Here is a 20,773-nt window from a genome sequence, read left to right on the forward strand (position 1 = left end):
GGTAGGGACTGTCAAACCAATGCGAACGCCATTTCGCGTCGCCCTCCCTTGGAAGGCGTGGCTTTGCGTAACTAACCCCTCCCCTTAATGAGAGGAGTCCCGTCGAGAACTGTCAAACAGACCCAGGTGCCATTTCGCGTCAGCCTCCCTTAGGGGGCGTGGCTTTCCCTCGCTAACCCAACCCCTTAATGGGAGGAGCTCCCGTCGAGAACTGTCAAACCAACATAGAGGCGCCATTTCGCGTCTTCCTCCCTGAGGGGCGTGGCTTTCTCTCACTAACCCCGCCCCTTAATGGGAGGAGCCCCGTCGGGAACTGTCAAACCAACACCGACGCCATTTCGCGTCACCCTCCCTGAGGGGTGTGGCTTTCTGTCAATAACTTCGCCCCTTAATGGGAGGAGCCAGCCGGAACGGGACAAATCAGACACCATTTCGCGTCTTCCTCCCCGAAAAGGCGTGGCTTCCCCCTTACGCAGCCCCTCCCCTTAGTGGGCGGAGCGACGTCGGAAAGTGTGTCAGAGCGCGTCGTCCGCCATTTCGCGTCTGGCGCCCGCCCTGAAGGGGCGAGGCTTCGTCTTTCCCGGCCTCGCCGCCGGGAGCGCCACGTCGAAGGCGAGCGAGAAGGCGGGGGTTCTCGTGTGAAGGTTGCGACGCGTGTCCGCGATGGAGCCGGGGATGCTGGTGGCCTTGCTGGTGCTGTCGGTGGCCGGGGCCGCCCGGGGCCTCTCCTTCCAGCTCCCGCCGCAGACCCGCAAGTGCCTCAAGGAGGAGCTCCACCGGGACGTCATGGTCACCGGCGAGTATGAGCTCTCCGAGGCCGCGGCCCCGGGGATCCGCACCGACCTCCGGGTGAGGAAGAGGCAGAGGAAGGCCAGGATCCCTCCTTCCTTGCCTCCCCCCAATTCGGCCTCCCATTCTATCTGGATTTATTTTTACTTTATTTATTTGTATTTTATTTTTTATTTTATTCTTATTTTTATGTATTTTTACTTTATTAATTTTTTATTTTATTTATGTTTACTTTATTTTTTATTTTATTTATTTTTTATTTATTAATTTTTATTTTATTTTAGTTTTATTCTTATTCTTATTTATGTTACTTTATTTATTTTGATTTTACTTTATTTATTTTTATTGTTTATATTTTTATTTATTTTTATTTTATTTATTTATTTTTACTGTATTAATTTTTATTTATTTTATTTATTTTATTCTTATTTTTATTTATTTTTATTTTTTTATTTTGCTTTATTTATATATTTATTTATTTATATTTTAAGTTTATTTTTATTTTATCCAAAATTAATTCGTTCATTAATTCACGAAGAGACGCAGCAACAACTAATAGCACTGTGGTAACAGAAACAACAACAACAAAACAACATATGCTATGGTTTCGCCCACCGTCTTTGATTTTAATGATTTTAACGTTTATGTAATTTTAATGCTTAACTGTTTAATTCATTTTTTAAGGTGTGTGGGGGGGATATTGTGTATATGTTGTTGTACTCTTTTAATGACATACGCCGCTTTGATTGCCTTAACGAAAAGTGGGATATAAATAAAAGGTTTTTTTACAGCGCTCGATAAATGAAGCTTAATAACAATAAAGATAATGGGTCACCCTCCCAAGGCGAAACTAGGACCCAGAGCCATGGTTTGGCCTTGCTTTCATTGCCCTGGCTCCATCCTGCATTGTTCAGTATCCATCTTTATTGTTAAGTAGAGAGATCTTGCAGCGCATTTAAGTCCAACTGAAAGAAAGAAGTTGGCAGCGTTTCTTAGACTTTTAAGTCTGCTTCCTCAGATGCATTTAGTGGAGACGTAGCCATAAACACCCATCGGTTCCTGGGGGGGGGGAGTACATGTGGGTCTAAAACAGGAATAAATGCCCATCATTGCAGGAAAAAAGTAGATATATGTGTATTAGAATTGTTCCCTTTGAGTTGACCATCTGCCCTTTTCTTCCTCCCGGCAGGTGACAGACTCCTCTGGACACATCCTCTACTCCAAGGAGGAAGCCAAGAAGGGGAAATTTGCCTTCACCACCGATGATTACGAAATCTATGAGATTTGCTTTGAGAGCCATGGGCAGCCAGGTGAGAAGTGCTTTGCAGTGGCATGGCCAGTGCCTCCACAGACTCCGTCTTGAGAGTCTCACTTGTTCCCTCCATTGCTTTTTCAACCCTAAACCATTGTTGTTGTGTCATTTTAGACTGTGAAGTCAAAGGCTTTCATGGCTAGCATCCATAGTTTTCTGTGGGTTTTTCAAGCTGTTTGGCTATCTTCTAGAACATGGCCACATAGCCCAAAAAACCCACAAAATACTATTATTATTATTATTATTATTATTATTATTGGCAAGATTTGTTCAGGAGAGACTTGCCATGGCCTTCCCCTGAGGCTGAGAGAGTGTGACTTACCCAAGGCCACCCAGTGCATTTCATGCCTGAACAGGAAATTAAATCTCCAGAGTTGTAGTTTGTTTGTAAAATAGAGCCAGTGTGGTGTCATGGTTTGCTTGTGGAACCCTGAAGACCGGGGTTTCTTCCCTAAACTGCAAATCCCAGGATTCTATAGAACTGAACCTTGGCAGTTCAATCTGGAGCGTGTCCAAAGGAGGGAGACTAAAACGGTGGTCTTGAAACCATGAAGCCCTATCAAGAACGACTCAGGGAGCTGAGGATGTTTAGCCTGGAGAAGAGAAGGTTAAGAGGTGATATGATAGCCCTGTTTAAATACTTGAAGGGATGTCATATTGAGGAGGGAGCAAGCTTCTTTTCTGCTGCTCCAGAAAACAGGACCCAATGGAGCAATGGATGCAAGCTCCAGGAAAAGAGATTCCACCTCAACCTCATTAGGAAGAACTTCCTGACAGTAAGGGCTGTTTGGCAGTGGAAAACATTCCTTCGGAGTGTAGTGGGGTCTCCTTCCCTGGAGGTCTTTTAACAGAGGCTGGATAGCCATCTGTCAATGGGGATGCTTTGATTGAGAGTTCCTGCATGGCAGAATGGGGTTGGACTGGATGGCCCTTGGGGTCTCTTCCAACTCTATGATTCTATGATGGTTTCCTTGGAGAGGAACCCCTGGAGACTGTGGTTTATATCTGTGCTAGGCCATAGAAATCCCTAAACTGCAAATCCAAGGGTTCTATAGAACTGAACCATGGCAGTTCAAGTGGAATAATAGCACTATAATTGTGTAGTGTGTGGTTTGGGTACATTTACTCATTAGCGGAGAAGTGGGGAAATGGGAAGTGGATTCTGGGGCGCGTGCATCATCATGATCCATCATCGTCACCATTACAGAAGAGTTCCTTCTGTTTCCCTCACCCTAACCAACCGTTTCTTCCTTGGGTCTTCTAGGGAACTTCCGGGTCCCTGACCAACTGGTCACTCTCAATATCAAGCATGGCGTGGAAGCCCGGAATTACGAGGATGTGAGTACAATGCTTGGTTTGCCATTTGGGCTGCCTCATTGGCAGGTGGGCTCTGGATGGCAAGTTGGGCTGGTCTTCCTGGCATGGGGAGGGTGCAAAGGCTAAAGGCAGCACAGGCTTTTTGGCTGCCTCTTCAAATGCAGAGTCTGAGCACAAAAATCTCACGATTTGGCCCAGCCTGGAAGGGGGCTTGCCTTGTTTGACTCACCCCATCCATCTGCTCCCTTTGTCACAGATTGCGAAGGCAGAGAAACTCAAGCCCCTGGAGGTGGATCTGCGTCGGCTTGAGGACCTTTCCGAATCCATCGTCAAAGACTTTGCTTTCATGAAGCAACGTGAGGAGGAAATGCGGGACACCAATGGTGAGTGGCTTGTGCGTACATTTGGGGTTAATAGCTGGTTATGTGGGTTATGCTGCCAAAGATCTTGCATGATGTTTCCCTTCTTCCCTCTTGGTTTTTCTCCTCCTCCTTTCCTTCTGCACCCTTCTGTTGCTTCTCACAGTTGCCAAGAATTTACCTGAGAGCCGTAGGGGCAGAGACCTTTTTTGTTAGCATATGGAGCCATGAGGCAGGTGCAGCAAAGTGGCTGAGAGACAAAGTCAGAAATGCCCTAGTTAGTTCTTGCTGCTGCCATTGACTCACTAAATAAACACTGATTGCCATTGACTTCTCTCGCAGTATCAGCTTGTATATATGTATTAGATATAAAAAGGTTAAATGGAATCAATTCAGAATTGTGCTCCAAATGTAGTTATTCAGTACAAGCTCCAGAATTCAATGAGCTCTGGTATGAGTCTACCATGTTGTTCTTTCTTTCCGCAGAATCCACCAGCGCCCGCGTTTTCTACTTCAGCATCTTCTCCATGCTTTGCCTCGTGGGTCTGGCCACTTGGCAAGTCTTCTACCTCAGACGTTTCTTCAAGGCTAAGAAACTCATTGAGTGAACAGCTTCAGCTGTCGAGCAAAGGCTGCAGAGGGATCCCGCCATCCTTGGCCTCTCACCTTGCTTCTTCCAGGGATGTTCAATATGAACCATGGTCTTCATTGAATTCTTCGTCACCACCTTGCTCTGACCTGGAGCCATCGGGATCCTTTTCTGTGGAAGTTTCCCTTTACCACAAGTTTTGGTGGGACACTGCAAATGGACTGACATCTCTTTGCCAACCAAAATGGAGCTAGGCGTCGGAAAGCCGTGGATTGGGGAGGGTGATTTGGAAACCACTATCCCCCTTTTTGGGACAGACTGCTATGCTTCCTTCTTCCCTTTGCTGGTGATGGGATTTTAAGAGTGGATTGGCTTTTAATTTGACTAGTTAACTAAAGTCCCAATCACTAAGAACACTGGAGAAATATTTTAAGTAATAAATTTGGATTCGTAGACGTTGCGGCTATTTGGGAGGATGGGCTGGTATGGTTAACAAGGGAGGGCCCTGGGCTTTTCCAGAGCAACCTTTTCATCAACCCCCTTTCCTTTCAAGACTGGCTGATGGATGCCAGTTCACTGCCACGTTAAGCAAATGCATTCAGACACTCTCCTGTTTGGGTTTATGTTGCCACCAGGGTCCTTATAGAGATCCAGCACTCAGTAACAAAATAAGTCTTGTTATGGTACCACTGACTACTTATATATTTGTAGTGACAAAACAGCCACTTTGGTTTACCAAAGAAATCAAGCTTTTACTATTTGTAGTTTCAGGACTCTTCACGGTTACCTGAGAATTATATCTTAACTCCTCGTTGCATTCCAGAACATAAATTCTCAATTACAGATTATCCCAGGTAAACAGATATCTACTACAAATCTGCATCATTCTCCCTACGCGTTGCACATAGTTGATGTGCATCTGGTGGTCCTGTTGTGCTCCAGCACTTCCTTGCTGGTATCTGGATGCACTTTTGGAAATGCCCTGATGTGCCTTGTGCCTGTTGCGCATCAGGCCACAGTATATCAGTGGGATTTGCAGACTAGTGGCAAAACTGAAAATATGAGGGCTACACCTACTGATCCTTTTTATCGCCAGAAGGTCATGGCCACACCAATGTGGGTGCCATTTTGACAACTGAAAGTGATGCATGAATCCTGGTTATCTTTGGGGGTTCAGGGAGGGAAGTTCCTGCTGTTCGTTGGGGGAAGACCTGACCAAGTTTCATTGGTAGATATAGAGGACTACCAGAAATCACCTCACTGAGGGCCTATTTCAACTTGGAGTGACCCCAGTGAAGATGTTGGAAATGCCCAATTGCCAGTTTTAGGTAGATAAACAATCTGAGGGTACATCCTCTATTCCCGCTTTGTGTCTGTCTCTGGCTGATTGTTTGGTAACCTGGTGCACCTTCTCGAATCCAAAGTGTCTTTCTTTCTGTTGAGATGGCACTTCAGACGTTTTGTCAAAATGAAGGAACTGAATTGTGCCACTCTGCCAAGCAGGATCTGGAGGAGAAGGAGGAACGCAGCATAAATATAAAGGAAAGGGTGAGGCCAGAAAGCTTTGTTTGTAGAGGTATTACTGTCTTGTTTGTTCCTATTTCTACAGAACATTAAACCTATGTTAGGTAGAACTATCATTCTCAATAGTGGATCATAGCTGACATTATATCTCCCCTCCCCAGCATGCCCACTGCCATGTTTCTCAATAAGGAACAAGGCGCTTTACAATCTTTGTCTCAATGCCCAAACAATACATCAACATTGCCAGATTATTTACACTGCTTACAAGACACTCGACAATTGTGTTTGGTCCAAAGCTTAGATTTATTTGTGCCATATGCCCTCATGCCAATGGCTGCCGATATACGTTTAAATTGATAGGATGAAAGTCAAGGAACTAATAGAATGGAATTAAATGGAGACATGCAAAATTCTATGTTTAGGCTGCAAAAACCAAACTCACTGGTATGGAATATTTGTGAGGAGCAATAATACATGCAAAAAGGACCTCAAGCATTAATGTATTGATTTACATATATCTTGCCTTTCCACTCAAGACTGAGATTCAGAATCAAACTCTTTTATTGGCAGTGCTATGCTGAGAACAAAGTGGGAGGAAGAGAGAAACTGGAACATTTAAAAGCAGCTGAAAAAGTGGGATGGCAGAAAAATCAAGGCATGATATGATGCAGATCTACCCGGCATTCATATGTAGAGGATTTTCCTTTCTCTTAGCGTTCAGGGCTTCCAGCACTTGGTTTTTTAATACAGAATTATATACGTAGTGAGATCTTGTAGCACTAAGAAAAGTTGGCAGCATGAGCTTCTGTAGACTTTAAGGTTACTTAGGTGCATTAATGTTTAATGCTAGTCCAAACGAAGCTGTTTGCATGTTGAAAACTCAAACATTGGTACTCAGACTGGCACCAAACTACAGTTTCCAAGTAAAAGAAATCAAAACCCACAACTGGGCACGCATCTACTTATTTCAATAATGACAATAAACATCTTGTACAGAATGAAAGAGAACCACTGTTATGTAGTGGTTTAAGCATAGGATGGACTCTGGAGATCGGGGTTCGATTCCTGGATTGGCCATGGATACAAATTGGGTGATCTTGGGCGAGTCACACACTCTCAGCCACAAAAAATCCCATAGTAGGATTGTCTTAGGGTTGTCATAAGTTGGAAATGACTTGAAGGCGCATCACAACAACAACAACAACAACAACAAAGTTTTAAAGGCGCTGCTATATCCCTTGCATTTATTTATTTATATCATTTGTATGCCGCCTTTCTCCTCGAAGGGACCGAAGGCGTCTCACAGACAAAAACATTTTACAAACAACAATACAATTAAAAAAACCAACTTAAAACCATCCAAAGAAACCAATGAAAAATTACATAAAAATATATTCAAGGATATAGCTGTGTTAGTCTATAGATTCAGTATGTGGAGAGATCTAGCACCTTTGAGACCAAGTGAAAGAAAGTAGTTGGCAGCATGAGCGTTAGCAGACTGAACTCCAAATGTATCTGAGGAAGTAGACTGAAGCTCATGATGCCAACTTATCTCTTTCACTTAATAATAATAATAATAATAATAATAATAATAGAATTCAAAGATATAGCCATGTTAGTCTGTAGAATCAGTATGTGGAGAGATCTTGTAGCACCTTTGAGACTCACTGAAAGAAAGAAGTTGGCAGCATGAGCTTTCCTTAGACTTAGGTCTATGACAGTAAAATATAAAATAAAATAATAAAATGGTTTTAATTGTCTGCATAAAAATATGTAGAGACTTCTTGTTGCACCTTTTTGAGACTCAGTGAAAGAAGTTGTAAAGTACATTAAAATTACTATTATTTATTTATTTATTTATTTATTATCTTATATCCTGCCTTTATCCAAATATTGGGACACAAAGTGACTAAAATATACAAAATATGTGAAACTATAACTTTAAAAAGCCTATCTAGACGAGAGCAACCCGGACCCTTTTTGGAGCGGACCGCTTTTTGCTGGGGGACCGCTTTTCCCGTTGCACCCATTGGCCTCCGTGGGGTTTCCATAGCAACGGATTCTCCCTGAGGCCTACTACTACTACAGCAGGGTTTGCAATGGCGGCGAAGGCCTCCTCTGGAAGCGGCGGAGAAGGGTAAAGCCTCTTGGGGTCGGGAGGAGACAGACGCCGTAGAGGAAGCCGTTTTTCCCCGTACTGCGAAGCCCTTTTGGACTGGGAAGCCATACTTGCCCATAGGGAAACATTGGGGAATATTTGCCCATAGAGAAACATTGGGCAAGGATTCAATGTTTCCCTATGGGGAAGTATTCTCCAATGGTTCTCTATGGGCAAGTGGCCTGTTATTCTCTATGGGCAAGTATTTCCCACTGTTTCCCTATAGTCACATATTCTCCTATTACTCTTAGGGCAAGTATTCTCCTATTACTCTCTATGGGCAAGTATCTCATTATTCCCTATGTGCAAGTATTCCCTTATGATTCCCTATGGGCAAGTATTCCCCATTGTTTCCCTATGGACAAGCATTCCCCAATGTTTCCCTATGGGCAAGTATTCCCCTATTATTTTCTATGGGCAGATATTCCCCTGTTTCCCTATGGGCATGTTTTCCCCAACGTTTCCTTATGGGCATGATTTCCCCAATGTTTTCCTATGGGCAAGTATCCCCCTAGTGTTCTCTATGGGCACATATTCCCCTATTATTTTCTATGGACAAGTATTCCCAAATGTTTTCCTAGGGGCACATATTCCCCTATTATTCCCTATGGGCAAGTATCTCCCAATGTTTCCCTTTGGGCAAATATTCCCCAATGTTTCTCTATGGCCAAGTATTTTGCAATGATTCTCAGTGGCCAAGTATGGTTTCCCTATGATTCCCTATGGGCACGTATTCCCCTTTTATTCCCTATGGGCAAGTATTCCCCAATGTTTTCCCTATGGGCCAGGGACAGACATTAAATCTGTGCCCACTGGGTACAATTGGTTTGGGGTTTCTTTTTGGGAACCTTTCCAGGGAATAGCAGCCAACGGCTCTGGAACCAGCAATGGTCCGGAGACCCACCTCTGGACCAGATGATCTCCTCACACACCTTTCAGCAATACAGATCTATTATTCCTGGATTCCTTTTGCTATTCTGCTACCAATCTTGTTGATCTGACAGGGGAGAGTAAAGACCCTTGGAAATTTGTTTCTAGGCTGAACATATTAAAAATTGAAATATGCTTTTGTGAATACATCTTCTCATCTTTGTCTGCAATTATTTGTATGCCCACCAGGACTCAAGCAAACTCCAAATGGCTGGATGCCCACTACGACCCAGTGGCCAACCTATACACCTTTTCCTCTTGTGTCAGTAAGTATACATCATTTTTTTCTCTGTTTTATTCTCTATATCTCCATCCTGTTTGGGAGGGACAGATAGGATGAGAGAAATAACTTCACCGATGGTGGCTGATGGTTCTTGTATTCATAGAATTGGAGGAGACCAACACAAGGGCCATCCAGGCCAACCGCATTCTGCCATGCAGGAACTCTGAATCAAAGCACTCCCAACTGATGGCCGTCCAGCCTCTGTTTAAAGACCTCCAAAGGAGGAGACTCTTGGTTCTCCCTGGGTTTGCATACAATAAGAGCCGACCCAATCCAAGTTATTTTGCTGCCTGAGGCAAAACAACATACAGTGCCTCCTTGTCCAGGTTCATAGTACTGAGAACCATGCAAATGGTGATGGAGGCAGAAAATTCTCCAAGCATCACTCTCCATCATTTGGAAAAAATACACTTGCAAATAATTTGCTGCAGTCATGATAATTCATATCTGCTGTTGGAGGCTGTTACTTTACGTCAGTGGTATTTTTTGAGGAAAGGGAGGATTGAGGGTCAGCTCCTGGTAATAATATCTTTTGGTAAACTGCCATGTTTTGTGGACCCTCTCTTATCTTACTAGGTCTTGGAAGGCTCTGTAGTGGAAGGTAAACTTTGAACTTTAAACTTTTAAATGCAGTCATTGAGGAAGACAGTGGGCACTTCAGCCCCAAAATACTTCTCCCTCTGCTTTGGGTTTCTTTTATAACAGACTGACTGAAGATCTCTTTTCTTTTCTAGCTCTGGCCGACCTGTATGGTGATGGGGACTATAAGGTAAGAGGCCTATCTTAGTCACACTTAAACCTCAACACCACGCTCTCTTTTTAGCAGTAGTGATGGCGAAACCATTGGTGGAAAGGACCAAAAAAGTTGCCCACTCTTGGTTTGCATCTGGGCCTCGACATAGTGAAAGGATATGAATTAATGGAATTCACCCAAAGATCTAGCTCTTTTAACTCTCCATTTTCTTCTCCAGCTGGTGGTGGGTGACCTGGGTTTGACAGGGAATGAGATGAAGCTGAAGGTGTATCAGGGCATAGGCCTCCTGAGTGAGAACGCCCTGCCGGATTTGCCCGTGAGCGTTGCCACCTTTCTGATGGAGCAGCATGAGCCGCGCATGCCGGCTGTGGCCGTGGCCTCTGGGCCCTTTGTCTACGTGTACAAGAACCTCCGTCCCTACTTCAAGTTTACGCTGCCCCCAATGGAACTCAACCCCATGGAGAAGAGTGTTTGGGACCAGGCAAAGGAGGTAAGGAAAGGGAGGCCAAGCTCTGACAAGGGGGCTACCAACATTTTGTGGGTGCTCTCCTTCCCTTTTATAGAATCATAGAATCGTAGAGTTGGAAGAGACCACAATGGCCATCCAGTCCAACCCCTTTCTGCCATGCAGGAAATCTAAATCAAAGCATCCCTGACAGATGACCATCCAGCTTCTGTTTATAGACCTCAGAATCTGGTAACCGTGCTGAGGAACTTTTCTGTTCCCTCCTTTTCAAATGGGCTGTTGATATTGTGTCAGATGGATTGTATGGTCCATACAAGGAGACTAGCTCTGCTCCAGGCTACTTAGAGGTGTAAAACTTTCCACTTAAGTTAGGAGCTAATTCCAAATAGGTTCTTTTATAGGACGTGCCTTAAACCCTCTATGGTCCTATATATTTATTTGCTTCTTACATTCTGCCTTTCCTCTGAGAAGTTCACTGCCCTTATACCAGCTAACTGTCCTCTTCTCTATCTCTGTAGGACAAGGTTGACCTGATGTCGATGAGAGAGATGTTGGAGGAGATGCGGTAGGATTAGGGGCACAAGACCCCTGTGAATATGGGAAAACCACAAATAACAAAAACACCATGTTTTTATCCAAGAGGACACCTCTCTAAAATCTCTAGGTCTTCCAGTGCAACTCTGTGGCCAACGTCCGACAGACATTGACCATAGAGTTGCCCTGGAGGAGCTACAAAGGCCTAGTAGAGTATTCTCTGTAGGAATCTCTAGGTCATGCAGTGCAACTTTTAGTTAAGATTGATCATAGAGTTGCACTGGAGGACCTAGAGATTCCTAGAAAGAACATATGAATCAAATCTGGGAATAATCAAATCCGCAAATATCAAAGCCGCAAATTTGGAGGGGTGTGTGTGTGTGTGCGTGCGTGCGTGCATGCGCACACACACATACATACATACACTTTATATAGCTAAGACCCATAACAGCAGCCTGTTTCACGTTGGAGATGGAGGATGGGAGGTATGGATGGTGAACATCAGGGGCTTCATATATGAGATCCCACTTCTTTATTTAAACTGCAATGACTTCCACACCCACCTTCAGTCTTTCCCAACCAGATGCCCTCATGATTTTGGGTTGGAAACTGGAAAGAATCTTGTGAAGTGTAGCTCTCTCTCCTTGCAAAGCGCATGCATGTTCTCCTTTTCCACTTGCTTCTCCACAAACATGAACCAATTGGTTGTCTAATTTTGAAATCTGCCTGACATCGGAACACCATGCAGAAGGAAATGCATGGCCTCAACCTATGTGTACACGTTTGATCATGATACTGCCACAGTTTTATGTTAGCACTGCCACAGACTTGCACTCCAAAGAGTCCTTAGAACCAGTTGTGGTGGAAGTCCCAAAAATCACATTGAGGTTGCTTGAGCTAGATGGCCTGAGGCTTGAAATCTGAAAACTTCATGTATCACTGTAACTTGTCTGACATGCCTTATCTTCCCTAACAGAGAAAATGCTGAGTTGCCCTTGTCAGTGCAGTCCTTGAGGTGAGTTCTTCGGCATCCGCTTCCATATATCCTGTTTTGAACTTGGGTGGAATCACAGTCTTGATATTTTCTTAGCCTTCCCCATTTACATCAGGGACAAGCAGAAGATGGATTGAAATTTGTGACTGTAATAGACCTCCAAAGGTTTCTGATTCCCAATACTTTATCAAAGATGTTTTTAAAAAGGCAAGGAAAACATTCTCTGCTATGGCTGACCTTATATGAAATGCTTTTCTTTCAGCCTTAGTACTTCATCTGTAAAATAGCAGTGTTGAATGGTTTCTTCTGACAAAGTGTTTGTTTGGCTGGTTTTAAAGTCCTCTGTTAGAAGCCATGATCTTTAGTAATATATGTGTAGTTTTGAATATATGACAGTTTGTGATTTGTGGGATGCAGTAACAATGGATTTTCCCCCTTGAGCAACTTGCTAGAGCTCAGCGTTCTAGTTTTTAAAACATTCCTCAGGCTTGAACTGTGTCCACTCCTCCCTTAAAAGATGTCTGACACTCCTCTCTCTCTTTCTCTCTTTATCTTTGAGAGTCTTGACTCTAAGATCTTCTCACCATCATCTCTGCTTTGTAGGTTCTTGATGCTTGACCCTCCTGAGATGGAACATTTTGTGAACCAATATAAGATGCAACCAATCAAGCGCCAGGTGAGTCCTGGGTGCAGGAAGGAAGGAGGATATTTTCCACTTTAAGACATCAGAAAAGCCCTGCTGGATCAGACCAGCATCATTGACTTTTCTAGTGAGCCATCAGATACTGTGTGTTTGGTACTTGGGTCGTGTGCCATTACAGCAAATGTTCCCTCTGCTTGTTGATAGATATCCAGGACACTTTCTCCCTGTTTATAATTGAGGGTACATCCCTCTACCTTTTGATGCTAAGCAATGTCCCTCACCTCACTTGTGCCTTTCAGACTGTGATCACCTGCATTGCTACCCTGAAGAAGAACATGGTGGATGAGGATGCTATAAGCTGCTTGGTGATTGGAACAGAGAACAGTGAAATCCTGATCTTGGACCCTGAAGCTTTTACCATCTTGGCAAAAGTGAGCTTGCTTATTCCCATATTGAATCATAGAGTTGAAAGAGACCCTAAGGGCCATCTAGTCCAACCCCCTGCCATGTAGGAAAACACAGTAAAGGACTCCATCCAATCCCAGTAATCTCTGCCTGTCTCTCTCTGAGGCTTTTTAGCAGGGTGCAGTTAGGGTCCAATCTCACTGCTTTTATTTTCTTCCCCATACAGATGATAGTGCCAAGTGTGCCAGCATTCCTGGATGTTACGGGACAGTTTGATGTGGAGTACCGACTTACCGTGGCTTGCCGTAATGGATGCATCTATATCCTCCGCAGGTGGGGAAATGAAGTGGGAGATTAACAACTACAGAGAAGGTAGATGCCAGCAGCTATAGGGCAACTGATCCTGAAGGACTCTGGACATGTTTTGGGAATGAGCCTAGCAGGGTGCAGATGAAGGAAAAACCAGTCCAGGATCCTTCTCAGCCCCCAAGATCAAGCCTCTGTTTTGGAGCAGGAATCTAGCCAGGTTCCAAATTACACTTCTCACTCCAGTCTTGGTCCAAATATGTAGTGGTAATTTCTGGGATAACCTCTTTTACTAGTCAAGGCAGCTGGGTTGATTCCAAGCCTGCTGCATCTCACTTGGTCTGATACTGGATGGCATTTGGGCAGAAGGGAAGCTAGTGGTGGCAGGTCCAGTTATAAGCCAGGGAGTTGGGCTAAACTGACCCTTATGTCCTGCCTTTCTGCAGGTTGAACCCAGCCACAAATTGTTTTTGAGCAAAACTCATGAAGCTGTTCCCCATCCTAGTCCTAATCCATTTTCTATCTTTCTCTCTCCCATGCAGGGACTCCAAGCGGCCCAAATACTGCATTGAACTGAGCGCTCAAGCTGTGGGTTTGGTTCGGATCCAAAAGAACATTGTAGCAGCCTGTTCAGATGAGACGCTCCAAAGCTATACTCAAAAGGTTTCTGGAGGTGGGGATGGGGTAGGGGGATTGTGTTTGTATGGAAGAGCTCTAGGAGACCCCGAAACTGTTTTTAAGCTAAGGAGTGTCAGCATTGGCAAGCAGGTTGGTATTAATTTTGCCAACTTACAGACACTGGCAGTGGTAAGGCAAGCTAGTTTCCCCATCCATTATCCCTGAAACATCCTTAAATATGAAGACTCTTATAAGGACATTAGAAGTGCCCTTTGGTTTAGTATAATTACTCCCCAAAAATATGCACAGAGTAGACTGCAGGAAGCATTTATTATTCCTGGAAGTGTTCAGGACAACAACGGCCTTAATATTATGTAGTGCTTAACATTTAGTACACTTCTGGTTGATACTGCAGGTAGTCTCTGGGTTCGAATTTTGCCAGATCATTTTAGGATGGGGAGGGGAGGGTGAGCCTTCCAACCTATTCTTAGTGGGGAAAATAGAGTCTCTCTGCCCCTACGTTCCAGGGTCCAAAAGAGGTTTATTTATTCAGCACAAAGCTGAGTCTCAGCAGTTTGCTTCATCTGAGTTGCTTGATGAATACAAGGAAAATATCTAAGGCTTTAATTTGGGCTCAGTTTTCTAACATATAATGTGAGAATGGATTAGGGTTAACCAAACAGGGCCAAAGTAAGTTGGTGAACAAAGTAGGGGTTGGAATTGTGTGTTTCAACTGCTTGAATGTATCACTTGATTCTGCCTTCAATAAAAGAAGAGCCATCTTGATGGAGGATGGCATTTTAATAGCAGAGCAGTCAGCTGAGGACAAGCCAAATTAGCTGAGCTTGGTCTGTCCCTGACATCCTTTTCCCATGGCAGGGGAAGAAGCTCTGGGTGGTTTCTTTGCCTGGCACCCCCATCACTGTGAGTCTCCTTGATGAGAAGTTCCAGAGCTTTCAGGCTGTCCTGGTGGCTTTGGCCAATATGGAGGTCCACATGTACCGGGACAAGAACCTTGTGAATGTCATCCAAACGCAGGTGAGAAATTGGGGAGAATGGATCACGGGGAAGTGGATAGATGGCAAAGGTAATAATGGCCCGATACAGACGGGCCTTTTGCGGTGCGCCCATGATGTGCTAGGGTTGCTTGGGGCAGGGCATGCACACAACCCGCAACCCTAGCACGTCATGGGTGCACCGCAGCTGCGCGGCACCATTGCTGCACGCACCATTTGGATGGTGCCGCACAGCTGCAGTGCACCCATGATGTGCTAGCAGTGCAGCATCCAAATGACGCTGTGCCGCTGGCGCATCATCATGCCGTTGCTGGCGCTTTGGAATGGCACAAGTGTGCTGCAAAAAAGGATCCGCTTCTGTGCGCTCCTTTCTTGCTGCGCAGCAGTGCTGTGCAATTTGGTTGCTGCAGCCCTGCTGCGGAGCAAGGAGAGACGCCTCCCCGGTGCCTCTTTTTGGTGCTCTGTACTATCTACCCTGTTTCCATCTACCATTCCCCCCCAAAAAAGCACATCTCTGTCTCTTTTACTCTCTCTGTCTTCCTGCTGCCAGGATATTGTCACCAGTATCTGCTTTGGCCGATACGGACGCGAGGATAACACCCTTGTCATGACAACCAAAGGTAAGAACCAAAGATGTGTCAAGCCATGTAGCCCAGCATTTTAGAGTCTTGAAAAGCTGCTTCTTTTAATAATAATAATAATAATAATAATAATAATAATAGTTTATTTATATTTTTCTGCCTCTTCCAGATGGATCGAGGCGGGATTACAGTCCGCTAAAATACATACATCAATATTTAAATACATGTAAAAGCACATCAATAAAATTAATAACAATCTTAAAAACTAACTCTTCAGATAGTGGCAATGCAATTTTGGCTGCAGCTGGCTGTTAGTTGAGGGATTCTAAATTCTGCAGTCCAAGAAAGCTATTTATTTATTTGTTTTTATTTATTTAGTTAAAAATAGACAATGATGATGATGATGATTTTATTATATCCTACCTTTCTCGAAAGATGGGACCTAAAGGACACAGAGTTAAAACAATATGTGAAAGTGAAAATAAAAATTAAATAAACCATTATATTAAAAACCTTAATTTAAAACAATCAAAAACAGCAGTTCAGACATAATAATGATGATTAAAAAATACAGTCCAATTAAGAGTCAAAGGCCTGAATAAACAAAAAGGCGTTTGCGTTCCAGCAAAAAGAGACCAGAGATTGGGCCAATCTAACCTCCCATTGAAGGGGACTGCACAGTTTTTCTAAGCTTTGTGGCATTGTGTTTCCCCAGCAATGCATAGTCTGGTACTTCTGGAAGCAGGATATGTTCCCCACCTTTGGTATTATTATTATTATTTATAGTATTTAGTATAGTATTCAGGAACGTACTGCCCCTAATCCTGGAGGCTTTCCATAACACTGGAAACTGCAGTGCTACAGTCGGGTTCAAGGGCCATGTTCCTTCCCAACAGCTGCTGAGAACAAAATCCCTTCTTCTGTGAATGGTTATCCTCCCTAAGATTCTTCATTTAAACTGGCTGAAGGTAGTAGTGCAAGCAATACATTACTTATTTTTTCCTTCCATAAAGAAGGAGTAAGGTATCCATGTGGGTGTATGCACTGGGAGCAATGTAAGCATATTATTTGCCAAGTGGTGCAAACATATGGGGTTAGAGTTTAGGTACCTGCTTGCTCTGCCCTTCCCTTGTGTCCTGTCCTCCATGTTTCTCTTCCTTTTAGGTGGGGGTCTGATCATCAAGATCTTGAAACGGACTGCTACGTTCAACAAGGGGGACACAGCGATTGGCGCCCCTGTTGCGCAAAGCATCAAACTCAACGTGCCGAAGAAAACAAAACTCTATGTGGACCAGACAATGCGGGAGCGGGAGAGTGGCGTGGGTGAGTCAATAGGGTCAAGGATCCCTGCAGTAGGATGCCCTCACCAGCCCAAACTGTCCACCCTCGGATTTAAATATGCCACCTCTTAGCAGAACAACACCCAGATCTTTCATCACATTAGGAGGGACTTCCTGACAGTAAGAGCTGTTTGACAGTGGAACACACTCCCTCAGAGAATGGTGGAGTCTCCTTCTTTGGAGGTCTTTAAACAGAGGCTGGATGGCCATCTGTCTGGGATGCTATGATTGTGAGTTCCTGCATGGCAGAAAGGGGTTGGACTGGATGGCCCTTAGGGTCTCTTCCAACTCTTATGATTCTCTGATGCTATCTGCCTTCTCCAGAATTACAAGGGTGCCAGCCCCAGTTAACAATCTGACTATAGCAACCCTGGACTCATGAAAGAAATGAGATCCCAGAAGGATGTCAGGAAACAAATACAGGCACAGGTGACCTTTTGGATGATTGGTCGAGTTTGATTGAGAGTTCCTGCATGGCAGGGGGGTTAGACTGGATGGCCCTTGTGTCTCTTCCAACTCTATGATTCTATGATCCTATGATGTAGAACTCCAGATGTCAGAAGCTGCCTTCATAACATGTCACATCACTGGTCCTTCTGGCTCAGTATTGTCCACATTGACCGGCAGTGGTTCTCTAAAGGTTTGGGGGCAGGATCTATCCCATCTTTCTAGATACCTGAAATGGATATCTTCTGCTTGCACTGTGCTCTTCCCCTAAGTTATAGTCCTTACCCTGAAAATAAGGTGTACAATTCTAGTTTCCATGGTTTTCAATAAAGTGCTGGTTTTAAAGCAGGCCTGTTTTAACATGTCATGCCATTGGTCCATCTGGTTCAGTGCTGCCTACATTGACAGGGAGCATTTTTAACACACTTGCATAGAGCTGCCAAAGATTGAACCGGGACCTTCCTGCATGCAAAGCACATGCTTCTTCGTGGAGTTAACAGCTTCATAGGCTGTATGCGGGGGCTGTGTTGATGGCGGGAGGTTGGATAATGTTGGATCTCTTCTTTCTCGGTGCTTTCTCCTTCCCCAGCCATGCATCAGGTATTCCAGACCGACCTAAGACGCATTCGTCTCATGGCAGCACGAGCCTATGTTCAGGCGCTGGAGTGTAGCCTGACACCTGTCTCAGAGTCACTGCGGGAGCCGCTCAAGATGAATGCCGTGGTAAGGAGAGGGAGAAGGAAATAAGGGAAGAGGAGGAGGAATTATGGCTATGGACCCACAATGATGGTCTGGATGCCCTCACTAACCTTCTCCCATTTGACTGTGGAGATCTAATAGGAAGGTTCTTGCAAGCCTCGGTTCTTGCAGTTGAGGAATAGAAGCCTCTAAGACTGATAGATCAGTCATTCCCTTTCCTTGAAGGCTGAGATATAGAAGCCCTCTAAGACTGATGGATCAGTCATTTCTTTCCTTGAAGATTCCCAGGAAACCTCAGGTTTGCTTTAGGGTCACCTTGCATTAGATACAGTCTGAAGGCACACAACATCAACAGCAATGCTCACAAGGAATGGGCTTCCATTGGTTGCATCCATTGTCCAGGAATTGGTGATCACCAGAAACAAACTCACAAGGAGTTGCACATAAAAATTCACTCTTGGTTCTCCCAAACCCTACCATCTCACCCCATTTTGCTACGTTCTTTTTCAAAGGTGAATTGAAAATTAGGGAATAGTGTAAGGAAGAAAAAAGAAAATTGCTTGGGACATTTGGTTGGTAAAGTGCGGCTTCCATAATTCAAACGCTGACCAGAAACTCCAAGGCAAAAATCCCACCTGATGGGACTTTTTGAGGTTTTGTTATGGTACTCTCCCCATTTCTTATATGCTTAGTTCAAGTATGTTCCCATAACACTTGGTGCTTGACAGAGTTGCATTTTTGGACTGTAGCTTCCAGGATCCTCAGTAGGTCAGTGGGACTTGTAGTCCAAAAAGTAATGCTTCCAAACTCTGAATGGTCTTTCCCTTCTGCAGGTCCAGGGCATGGGCCCCACATTCAAGCTGAGCCTCAACCTCCAGAACATGTCGGATACCCATGCAGTCACAAACCTTCTCATCAGCTTCCTCTATGATGAGAAACTGTACTTCATCGAACAGCCTTTCTTTAAGGTAATGCTGTCATTTTTCTAAGGAGGAGTTCCTCTCTTCCCTGACTTCTGAGCAAACATGCACTGGATTGGATTATTCATTGCAAGTAAGATTCAGCTGCCAGACATACCCACTTCACTGTCCAGAATGAGGAGGCACATTTTGTCCTTCATATCCGACAACAAAATAACTGGGGCTACCCCTCCCATCACCTGCTATAATACTGTTCTATGGCCTTTGTAGAGGTGCAGCTACTTACCACACTAGAGGAAGCTACCACAAGCAAATCTCTATCTGCTGTCTCTGCTCCTCCTAAAGGTTTAAACGCTATAGGTGCCTTCATTCTATCTTTTCTTCCTGCTCACTTTGCTTGCACTGAGAATTATTGTAACCTTCTGCCTTTCCTTTTTCAGGCACCTATGTTGGTCCCAGGACTGAATTACCCACTGGTCACTTTTGTGGAATGTCTCAGTGACCAAGGGATCTCAGGTATTATCAAGGTTGGTGTCCATGTGTTAATGTAACCCCCATCCTGAATAAGTCTGGAATATGTCTAATGGCCATTCCACATCAGATGAAAATGCCCAGTGCTTTGACTGAGAGTTCCTGCATGGCAGGGTGGTTGGACTGGATGGCCCTTGTGGTCTCTTCCAACTCTACGATGCTACGATTCTTCCCCTTGGCTTCCATGGCTGTCATTGTGGTCTTGGAGGCCTGTTCAAAATAACACATGCTCTGCCTTTTTAAAAAGCTGTTTCCCTTTGGATGCGACTCTCCTTGGCAGAGGCTTCATTTGCCATCCTGTACTCCAAAATGGTTGGTTAGTGATAGTTATTTCTTGTATTTCCTCCAGTGACATCAAAGCAGCGTATGTGGGTCTTCTCCCGCTCACTGTTTTTGTCACAACGGCCCTGTGAGGTTGATTTGTTTTGAAACAAGCCTCCCATCCCCATACTGGAACATTGCTTCTCTATCCATGCTGTCTTCTTTACATTGCAGGTGTTCGTGTTGCGCGAGGGAGCAAAAGTGCCACTGCTCACCGCACACATCAACATGCCAGTCAGCGAAGGCCTGGCAGCAGTATGACCTACTATCCAAGTGGGAGAAAGACAGCAGGTCTGCCTATCAGAAGCCTGGGCACCGCAGCAATAGCATCTCCATAGCCATTGGCACCGTGATAGGGTTTGCTCAGAGAGGAGTATCATGCCAGGGCAACTTAGTGGGGTTCAGGGAGAATCCACATTGAGACTACAGGTTAGGCTCAGTTTAGAAATAGCTTGTCTTCTCGTTTTAGAGAGCGAAAGCTAGGACAGCCAGCTTAAGGCCAGAAATCCAATAAATATTAACTTCTTCTTAAATTTGTCTGTGGGTCTAATATCACACTTTTGGTTGCGGTTAAAGTTGCACACTGGTGTCTCGCTTCAGTTGCACGTCACTGCCATGTAACGCAAAGATTGTCCAGAAAAATTAGTGCATAACTCTGCATGCAAAGATTATACTGCGCAATGCCAATCTAGGATCAGAGATGATCCATTTATCAAGAAGGGTCTGAGAACCTCCAAGCCGGGGAGAGGAGAGCTTGTGGCCCTCTCAGCATTAGACTGCAGTTGCCATCATTCTTCACTGTTGGCTTTGCTGGCCAAGGCAGTTAGGGATTCCAGTCCAATATCTATCAATGTCTGTTCGTCCGTCTGTCCATCCATCTGTCCATCCACCCACCTCTCTCTCTCATCAATATGTATGGAACAGGCATCAGCTCTCT

The 20,773-nt window shown here is 44.5% G+C and overlaps 2 protein-coding genes across 3 annotated transcripts; both read left to right on the plus strand.

Moving 5' to 3' along the window:
- Positions 1 to 509: 509 nt before the first annotated feature.
- LOC149302085 (transmembrane emp24 domain-containing protein 10-like) lies at positions 510 to 4,821 on the plus strand. The gene is made up of 5 exons (XM_089483764.1): positions 510 to 849; positions 1,979 to 2,099; positions 3,366 to 3,439; positions 3,675 to 3,801; positions 4,264 to 4,821. Exons 1-5 carry the CDS (start codon positions 664 to 666, stop codon positions 4,383 to 4,385), a joined length of 630 nt encoding a protein of 209 aa, XP_089339890.1. The 5' UTR covers positions 510 to 663; the 3' UTR covers positions 4,386 to 4,821.
- A 3,119-nt stretch (positions 4,822 to 7,940) lies between these two features.
- On the plus strand, positions 7,941 to 20,369 carry LOC149302086 (BBSome complex member BBS1-like). 2 transcript variants are annotated; one of them, XM_089483765.1, is made up of 17 exons: positions 7,941 to 8,027; positions 9,168 to 9,244; positions 9,996 to 10,030; positions 10,233 to 10,505; positions 11,000 to 11,046; positions 11,992 to 12,030; positions 12,613 to 12,685; positions 12,952 to 13,083; positions 13,284 to 13,390; positions 13,906 to 14,026; positions 14,861 to 15,019; positions 15,548 to 15,617; positions 16,743 to 16,901; positions 17,955 to 18,088; positions 18,898 to 19,032; positions 19,425 to 19,500; positions 20,011 to 20,369. In XM_089483765.1, the coding sequence occupies exons 1-17, from the start codon at positions 7,990 to 7,992 to the stop codon at positions 20,172 to 20,174; spliced, it is 1,839 nt and encodes a 612-aa protein (XP_089339891.1). In that variant the 5' UTR covers positions 7,941 to 7,989; the 3' UTR covers positions 20,175 to 20,369. The 2 variants fall into 2 exon arrangements, with proteins under 2 accessions (XP_089339891.1, XP_089339892.1); XM_089483766.1 differs by having other exon boundaries at positions 7,942 to 8,027; positions 19,425 to 19,511.
- Positions 20,370 to 20,773: the final 404 nt, after the last annotated feature.

This window comes from Sceloporus occidentalis, unplaced genomic scaffold (assembly GCF_023333645.1).
Source record: "Sceloporus occidentalis isolate IW3139 unplaced genomic scaffold, rSceOcc1.0.p SCAF_20, whole genome shotgun sequence".
In the NCBI taxonomy this organism is placed as follows: Eukaryota; Metazoa; Chordata; class Lepidosauria; order Squamata; family Phrynosomatidae; genus Sceloporus; species Sceloporus occidentalis.